Here is a 9,113-nt window from a genome sequence, read left to right as displayed (position 1 = left end):
GTATGCTGTTCCTTCTAATGCATCAAAGTTTTGCTGTGTAGTTTGACACAGAACTCGGAAGTTGGAGCTGGACAATGTTCCAGAGTTTAGTTAATGAGCATCAACAGTGAAACTAAACTCTGGCAAGCAGTTATGTAACAAGTTACTGTAACCAGTTTCCATGTTTTTAGTCATCATGTTTAGTAATTTATTACAATTATGTTATTATTTAAATTGCAATGGCTCTCAGGTTGTTGTTTTTTTACCCTGCATGCTCACACTACAGTCAGCTGAATCAGCTCGTTTCTGGGAGGTGGAAAATGAAGAGATTGACAGCTTTGATGAGTGCAGGTCTGGACAATCTTTTTATTGAATTAAAGGACAAGAAAAACAAAGCCAAAAATAACCTTGTAGCTTCCACTTCCACCTGTTTCTACCATAGAATCACCCCGGCCATCACTCTGGGCTGTTTTTCTGTTCATATGTCAAAAGTACAACACAGCTTGTATGCATGTTGTGCAGAACTGTGGTTTTAAATTATTAACTGGTAACTATAAGACAATTATGGAGTAACACAAAAGTGGTGAATATAGGTAATATAATGTATTACTTTTAGGAAGATTATCAAGTAATATCTAATCGATTACTTTTGTGAGTAACAACCACATCATAAGCGGTCACAGTGATGCCACTTTCAGCAAGAGGAGCCAGAAAACATCACAATATCCTGTTTGCGGAAGAACTGAGTGAACATAAGGAACTGTTTAGTGTAACAAAAGTACTGCAGAACAACCCGAGAACATCCTTCCATGTATGGTGGAGGCAGTGTCACTCTCGTAGAAAGGAAACTATCCCAGAGGCTAGCTGAAGCACTGCAGAAGTTGGGTAACGCTGTAAAGTCCTGGAGAATGTTTTAAAGAAAGCCACCAGACCTTAAAGGAGCACAGACAGGTCTGATCTGCTGCTAACCAAAACACCTGTCACACAGGCGACAGATCCTTGTAGTCATCTCTTCTATCATCTTCACCAGTTCACTGACAGTCATTGCTCTGTGTCAGTGCAAACGACTCCTGGACAAAGGCTCTACAGATGGGGCAGTGCTGGAAAAAGGACACGCAGCTGTCACACATGCAGGCGTGTCTGCAGGGCAGCAGCACCCTGTTCACTGCTGCATTCTGACACACCACACAGTCTCTGCCCTCCGTCCCCTCTGACCAGTCCTCCTCCTCCATCACTGGGATCTGATCCTCGCTCTGAGTGTCACTGGGTGTGAAAGTGTGCCCCGAATCAGCAGACCCAGACATCCCCCCGCTGTCAGCAGACATGAAAAGAGGCTGCAAGAGACAAGAGATAGGTTTTTCTTAAACTGCTGTAACAAGGCCCTAAGTGCTTGGCAAACTGGAGATTTTCACACGTGTATTGACACTGACAGAGACGACACAAAATATGTAACATTTTGCTAGTCTAAAGCCACAAGATCTGCCTGATAGGCATCTGCAGTAATCTGCATCAGGGTGAGAACTGCAAGAAGAGTCAGTGAATTCCTCTGAGTGTTCATCCTGCAAGTGACGGGAATTCTAGCTCTACTAAGAGAGCCTGCTCTTTTGGTTTCTAAGCAGCTCGTCAGAAGTTTTGTTAAGTTTAGGTAAAAAATTAACTAAGTAAAATGATGTCTATAATTAATGACTAATGTTTATTATATATAATGACTTATTAAAGTACAAAAACAAACATCCATCTCAGTTTGCCAAAAAACATACAATCCCTGATTATAAACTTTGAATTATTTACAGTGAAATAATAAAAGACAATCAAACAACTAAATAAATGTAACTGCTTAAAACAAAAAGAAAAAAGCTCTTAGTCCCACTGTTGACTTCAAAGAGACACATTTCATTCCTGACTGACACACCACTACATCATGATACATATTCCTTCAAAGCACACATTACAGAAGGCAGGAAGCACTGCATTAATGAAACCTGATTTACCACATGGAGCCTTGCTCTAAAAAACTGTCACATTTAAGACTGTCCTTGAAATAACTGTTTAAACCCAAACTTTTTAGAGCCATAATGTGGCACTACATAATAGTAACCAACCTCCTGTTGTTTGTATTGTTGGTAAAAATAAAAAAAGCTGCTTTTTTGTTGTGCTGGCCGTGGCTGCAGCAATGACTCTAATGGTGAAAACCAAGGAAAGACTGTCCACTTTCACTCTTGGCCTTTAAACACAAGTGCTTCTTGATTGCTGGCTGGCTGCGCTGACACAGGAGAATCCAGGAGTCACTGGGATTTATGCTTCAGTGGGAAATGAAGTCATAACCGCAACCCCCTCTGAAACCATGGGTGAAAAATAACTGAACAAAGCCAACAACTATTCCGTTTTGTTCTTCTCATGCATTTTCTGGCCAATTCTTCACCTCAGTTTTTGAATTTGTCAGTGACAGAATAACAATGGTCTCAGTATAAGGAATAATACTAATAAGAATAATAGCATCAACCTAGAAATAACAGCAAAGTCCTGACAGTTTGATCAAACTGACATCAGAATGTACAAAGAAGTGGACCTTTTATGTTATTTTTGACATTTAATGGTGTCCTTGAAATCAAATGCATTATTATTATTATTATTATTATTATTGACCAACCTTTAACTCGTACATGCTCCCTTGTGAGGTGAGGAGGTACTGGAAGAGAATCCGTGCAGAAAGCTTGTATTTGTCATCAGGAACATGAATAACTATGACACTAGCCACCTGAAAGAGAAAACATTTACAATCACTTCTACCAGTTCACCATGTAAATCTGCATTTTTTTAACTCACTGTGAGTGTTGCTGTTCTCTGACTGACGGCTGCTCCCACTTTGACACACTTTAAGTTTTCTTATTAGATAAAACTCATCGTTAGGGTTAGATCAGACTGCTCGGGGAGTTCTCATGATGCACTGCCCACTTTCTCTACCCCCACGCCCCTCTTCATTTTGACCACACTGTTACCCTGAGTGAAGGCAAGATGGTATAGTGTTGCTTCACAGCAAGAAGGTTCCTGGTTCAAATCCCAGTTGGGGCCTTCCTGTGTGGGTTTCCTTCTCACAGTATAAAGAGCCTTAAGACAAACTGGAGATGTTTATAAAATAAATAAATTAAATGATTAAACTCACAATGTCGTTCACGTGTCTTTCTTGTGCCTCTTCCAGGGTCAGCACAGCCACGAGAGGGTAGCGCTGTCTTGGCAGTGGTCCAAAATCAGTGATGCCCTGATCAGCGGGGATCTGTGCGTGCCGCTCCGCTCTATCTTCACTGCTGATACTGAGAGAAGGTCAAAGACACTAACGGCAGGAGACATGAAGACATGCTTCATGTCTTCCTTCATAAGGCAGACATGAAGCATGAAGCTCAATGAGTCAAAGAGCGGAAATGTTAGAAATGATTGCTTTGACTGATGACTAATAACACAAACTTTGCTGCCACTGGCACAAGAACGTGAACAGACCACATGTAACAATTAGTCCAGTGCCAATCACCTGAATGGACCTCAAAGGTTCCTACAAGCGGAAACAAGCTCCACTGTGTGATCTCAGGGACTATGCTGTTATGCTGTAAGTGTTTGATGACCTGACCCTAGCCCACTTGGTCCAGCTGGGCGGAAAGAAAGGAGCCCCAAAAAGACAACATGGGCACGCCCACCCCCTCCAGGACACAGTGTTGGGGTCAGGTGCAATGTGTTTCAGGTGGAGGGCAGTGGCACAGGCCCTAGCAATTGGATACCCGGCTATCAAGGCTGGCTGCTGCAACATCGGTGTGCTCCAACTACAGGGGATCACACTCCTTAGTCTCCCTATGAAGGTCTTTTCCAGGATACTGGAAAGGACAATTTGTCCATTAGTTGAATCTTAACAGTGTGGCGTTCGTCCTGGTCATAGAACATTAGAGCAGCATTGCAGCAATAAGTCGGACTCATTTCTGGTAGGTGTTTTACTCCGCTAGAGCTCTTTGTCACTGATTCTCTTCATAATAAATTTTATGGACAGAAGTTCTAGGCATATTCAGGTGCCGGAAGGCTTCCACTTTGGTAGCCTCAGCCTCATCTCTGCTTTTTTTTAGATGATGTGGTTCTGTTGGCTTCGTCAGGTGGTGGTGGCCACCAGCTTGCACTAGAGTGGTTCACAGCAGAGTTTGAAATAGCAGGAATAGAAATCTCCCATTCTAAATCTGAGGCCATCTGAGGCTGGGTCAAGGACGAGTTGACGCCCCAAGTAGGGGAGTTTAGATGTCTCTGGGTTTCGTTCAGGAGTGAGGGAAGAGGGGAGTGACACACAGTGTGAAAAAAGAAAGAAGAAATTTCTACACTCCAGCTCGACTGAACAACACAAGTTTAGATCTCACAGGTCAAAGATTAAGTCTAAACTGTTTGACAGAGGCATACCACTGAGATACTTGGTTAGCAACAAATAGGATACTGGAATTTCTGGCAATAATAGTAGTGGAGGTTCAGGGCTTCCTGGAAATGCTGGTGGGTGCTGAGCATCATGCCATGCTGGTGGGCATGTAGCACTCCTTGTAGGGTACTGACCTCACAGCCCCAGAAACAGCTCAGGACACAGGACTCCAGACAACAAGGTCTCACCAGCACACCGTCTGAACAGAGCAAAAACAGAAAAAGGTTCAGTGTTCCACAGCATCACCATTTAGAGTTCTTTCCATTGAACAGCAGACCACAAATCAAATTGATAATTATATAGACTACACAGTAGGGCTGGGCCATATTATACCGTTCACGGTAATACCGGTATAATGTTAGACAACGATAGGAAAATGAAGTATCGCGATAGAATATGAGTAAAACGCGCATGCGCAGTGCCTTTGTTTTCATACGCACATGGCCGATTGTTGAGTGAAACAGATGAACCAGAATTGGTTTGTAAAAATGGTGCAACTTCAGTGATGTGGAACTGGTTTGGGGTTTGTCCGTCAGATACACGACAAAGCACATTTTTTTGCAGAACATGCAAGCGGCCGTCGTTATTGTCGTATTTGTCGGACTAAGATGCTCTTAAATCTGGGAGTAATCTGGGTCCTAAACTCCTTATACTTCAGTTCAAACGAACACTGCAGCATCACTGAGCGTTAAAACTGTCTAAATTCTTTCATCTTTAATACGATCAGCATTGCTGCTTTACCAGGTGTAACTATGAAGTTTAACTTCCAGGCATCCATGAAAACAAAATTTATTACATTTAACGGAGTTAGAAGTTAGGAGGAAGCTAGCGGAAGTTAGCTCGCTAGTTTCGCTAGTTACCTAAGCATGATATAGCATGTTCTGACTGAGAGATTTCTGAAAAAAAATCAAACGTACAGCTCTGCTATCACGTCCAACATAAATGAAGACAGGAAACTAAACAGCAGTGACATTTGTAGGGTTACTGAAGTTGGGCTAGCTGGTATATAATGATGTGCTACGTGATCGCTAGTGACACAGCTATGTTAGCATAACATAAACAGTGAAGCTGGAGGACAAACACTAACACTTTTCCACTTATAAAAGTTAACGTTAAGGTTCCTGATAGTTAGAGACAAATGCAATCGCATGGCAGGATACTGTAAACGGACCAAACTTCAGTCAGGAGAACTGAGATAATCCATCCACAATAAAAGGTTAGTCATTAATATACTGCAACAACATGGGAATAGAGCAGCTGCCAGAGAATTCAACGTTAATGAATCAATGGTACAGAAGTGGAGGAAGCAAGAAGAATGAGTTTAATAAAGTTTGATTTATCTGACTGCTTTGTTTCGCTTAATGTGCCTTATAATCCCGTGCACCTTATGGTCCAAAAAATGCGTACTGCACACTGCAGTTTAATGTTGCAAAGCACCTCTTTTTAACTTCAGTGGATATTATACATGGTTATGCTCAGGATATGTCAGCCCATTTCTACTGGAAATGCCTTTTGGTTAAACTTTCAGCAAGGAATTTGCATTTGCACTGTTACATTTTTATAAAGCTTTAATGTACATAAAAACCAGCTTCTTGTTTAAGTGAAAATAAATGGAAGGTTGTCTTTTTGTGCTAGTAATGTTGTGGAGTTGTATTTTGTCTCGCATCAATTATATCGTCAGTTATATCGTTATCGCAAATTTTCAAATATATATCGTGATAAATATTTTTGGCCATATTGCCCTGCTCTACTACACAGAAACATTCTCTTGGCAGTCAATAGATTTACAGTTTTTTCTATTTAGTACATCCAGCTGGACACCATCCTCTGGAAACACACTAGAATATGAGGGTTAACAGATGTTTCTGGATGCAGGCATGGAAGTTTCACATCCCCAAATACTTTTGGGCCAAAAAATACCTTTTTCCAGTAACAGCATTATTTCATTCCTCATCTGTTCTCACCGGTAACACTTGCTGATCCAGAACCCAACTCCAGGGCGAAGGGATTGGTCACCTGAACCATCTGTTTCTCTGGTAAGCTGGGCTCTTGCTCATCATAGCTGCGAAGTATAACTGGAACGTCAAAGCCAAACCTACAGAAAAGAGGCGAGAATAAGCAGAGTCTCTCTGTCTGGTGGTGTTCTCGCTTAAATCTAAACCGATTCGATTAAATGCAGAGGGGTGCACACACTGGCTGGCTGTGTAGAAACATGCTCTTCTGAATTAACTGCTACTATGTTGACTGTAGTCTAGAACATGACACAGTTATGCCTGGAAATGTTTCTACAACCAATTATCAACAATCAAAAATCCAACTCAAGTGCAGATTCTGAACTTTATTGTAAAAGGATTGAACAAAAATAATGCATTGAGGAATTACAATCCTTTATACAGAGACCCAAATCTTTAGAGCTTCAAATGCAGGTCATATGAGCAATTTGTTATTTCTTCATCAGCTAACCAGATACAACGTCTGAATTGTTTCTAAGTGTTGCATGTCCATTTCACAGAATAACATATTCAAGAATAACAGGCAATTATTAGGTTGCAAAATGAAAGAAATTCAGGTAGTGAGCAAAAACTTCAGAGGAACAAAAACCAATTGTCAAGGAGAAAAAATGACAGATGGCAGAGTTCCTCAGAGTAAACGGCAGCCATTCACCATTATTATCACTGCCATTGTGTACACTGCTCCCAGTGCTAAGGCTATTTCTAATTAGGCACTTGGAGGCCTACACGACAGCAACGTTGGGCTTCTACCTAAACACTTTAGCAGCTTTGAAGTGATTGGAGGGGATTTTAACCACAACAGGTTCAAGACTGCGCTCCCCAAGTTCAAGCAATACAACAACTTTAAAACCAGAGGGGTGAACATGCTGGACTCTTGGTGTACACAAACCACCAACACACATACAAGGCAACCCCCTGACCCCACCTGATCATCTTTCCATTATGCTTGTACCTGCTTACAAACCTCACTGAAGCACATAAAGCCAATGACAAACAGAGGATGCAGCCTTAGCACTTCTACTTTAGGCACACTGAGTGAAGCCTCTCGGCGAGACCACATAAACATCCAAGAGTATGCGAAGACAGTAACCAGCAACACTGCACAGTGTACAGAGGATGTCACTGTAGGTAAGAACTTCACTACATGTGGCAATCAGAAAACCTGGAAGACCATAGAGGTGTGCTCCCTGCTGACACATCACTGCTCACAGCACTCGGTATTAACCCACCTGGACAGTAAAGACAACCACGCCAGACTCCTGTACATTGATTTTATTTATTTTTTCTCCTTTGGGCGGGGGATCAGAAAAGAATTAAATGGTAAGCCGCGCTACTAGAGTCACATGTCATATTTACTATCATCTACAGGTCGAGGCCTCTGACAACGAATATTATTTTGAAACATCACTAGCCCATTATTTTTTTCACCTCGTTGTGTGTGTGTGTGCACATTTGTGAGGTTGTTCTAGTAATCTTCATAATACCCACAGCCCTAAAGTGCACCCCGATGAGACCCAGAAACCAAACTTAAGCAATGGTGAGTACACTAGCGTGGATAACGCCAGGTAGTGTGGTAAGAACATTTTCACACCCATCACCGGAACACAAACATCATAACAAAGCCCAGAAGTCCCAGATTGATCGCTCAGTGCAGAAGCTATGATTGTCTGGCAGCATCACCGAGGGAAAAAAATCATCAAATTTGTTATTGCCCGTCGGTTCCAGTCTTAAGGCAGTCATTAGTGACTGTAAACATTATGATTAAAGTATCAATGGGAACGATACTAAACTCAGATTTTTAATTATGATAGTTTCTCCAGTTAGTTCTGAAACCGTGAAAATTAATGGACTGTAAAAAATAGTTTGGATTATTTTAATTACAGGTCAATGCAGTATTTTGTTCAACAGAAAATAAGCAAAATGATTGATAGACATGTTACAGCACGCTGCGCCAGACCTACATGCTATGTTATATCATGAAGGCCACATTCAAGTCGTTAATATATAAAGTCGAAGGGTACCTGTGTGGTGACAACGAATGTAAATTATATATCAAAGTGTGGCTAACTATATTAGCTAAATACAACTTACCAGCCGAGGACCATAGCAGCGGTTACAACGAAACAAAGCGACACCACACTAATATAAAAGAGCGGAGAGTACTCGTAGAGTGTGGCTAGAAACACCCCTGCCATTTCACATCAGCTTCAAGAATAAGCGTGTTTATTTAAAAAACCTCATATAACACCTTGGGTTCATTCCAATAATCCATCTTGCTTAGCAAGGTTCTCACTGAGACGTAACACGGAAATAGCTTCTTCTTCTTTTTTGTTTTTATTATGTATTGGTGGTTGTCAAACAGCAAAATGGTGCATTACCGCCACCAACTGGTGTGGAGTGAAATATCACAAAAATTTGAGAAAATGTCTGAAAAAATAAATTTGAGAAAAAAGGCAGAAACCTAACTTTTTTTCTCAGAATTCTGGAAAAAAAGATGTGCCCACTTTCATTTTCCCCCAGTGACTTTAATCCTCTTCCATAATTTGAAACAGTCTGATAACTTTCACTCCCGGAAGTATCTCTGTGGCTGTCATAGTAAGTAAGAGCTGTTCATATTCTTCAAATACTAAGGAAAGAAGCATCAGCACTTCCTTTAGCAGAGGATACACTGGACCACCCTT

At 41.3% G+C, this 9,113-nt stretch overlaps 1 protein-coding gene across 1 annotated transcript; it reads right to left on the bottom strand.

Moving 5' to 3' along the window:
* Positions 1 to 325: 325 nt before the first annotated feature.
* cgrrf1 (cell growth regulator with ring finger domain 1) lies at positions 326 to 8,752 on the bottom strand. The gene is made up of 6 exons (XM_085246027.1): positions 8,524 to 8,752; positions 6,385 to 6,515; positions 4,442 to 4,619; positions 3,143 to 3,290; positions 2,630 to 2,737; positions 326 to 1,313 (listed from the first exon to the last, which is right to left on the bottom strand). The coding sequence occupies exons 1-6, from the start codon at positions 8,625 to 8,627 to the stop codon at positions 1,011 to 1,013; spliced, it is 972 nt and encodes a 323-aa protein (XP_085102153.1). The 5' UTR covers positions 8,628 to 8,752; the 3' UTR covers positions 326 to 1,010.
* Positions 8,753 to 9,113: the final 361 nt, after the last annotated feature.

Source organism: Mchenga conophoros, linkage group LG15 (assembly GCF_057382185.1).
Source record: "Mchenga conophoros isolate Kocher_MC1m ecotype Shallow Benthic linkage group LG15, M_conophoros_male_GT1.1, whole genome shotgun sequence".
Taxonomy (NCBI): domain Eukaryota; kingdom Metazoa; phylum Chordata; class Actinopteri; order Cichliformes; family Cichlidae; genus Mchenga; species Mchenga conophoros.
The sequence above is the reverse complement of the archived record's forward strand: the minus strand, read 5'-3'. Positions and strand labels throughout refer to the sequence as shown.

Coding starts and splice junctions, on each gene's coding strand:
- cgrrf1 (XM_085246027.1), bottom strand. CDS start 8,627: ATGGCAGGGGTGTTTCTAGCCACACTCTACGAGTACTCTCCGCTCTTT. Junction 6,516..8,523: donor GCTGCTATGGTCCTCGGCTG/GTAAGTTGTATT, acceptor TCTTTTCTGTAG/GTTTGGCTTTGACGTTCCAG. Junction 2,738..3,142: donor AAAGACACGTGAACGACATT/GTGAGTTTAATC, acceptor TTTCTCTTTCAG/GTGGCTAGTGTCATAGTTAT.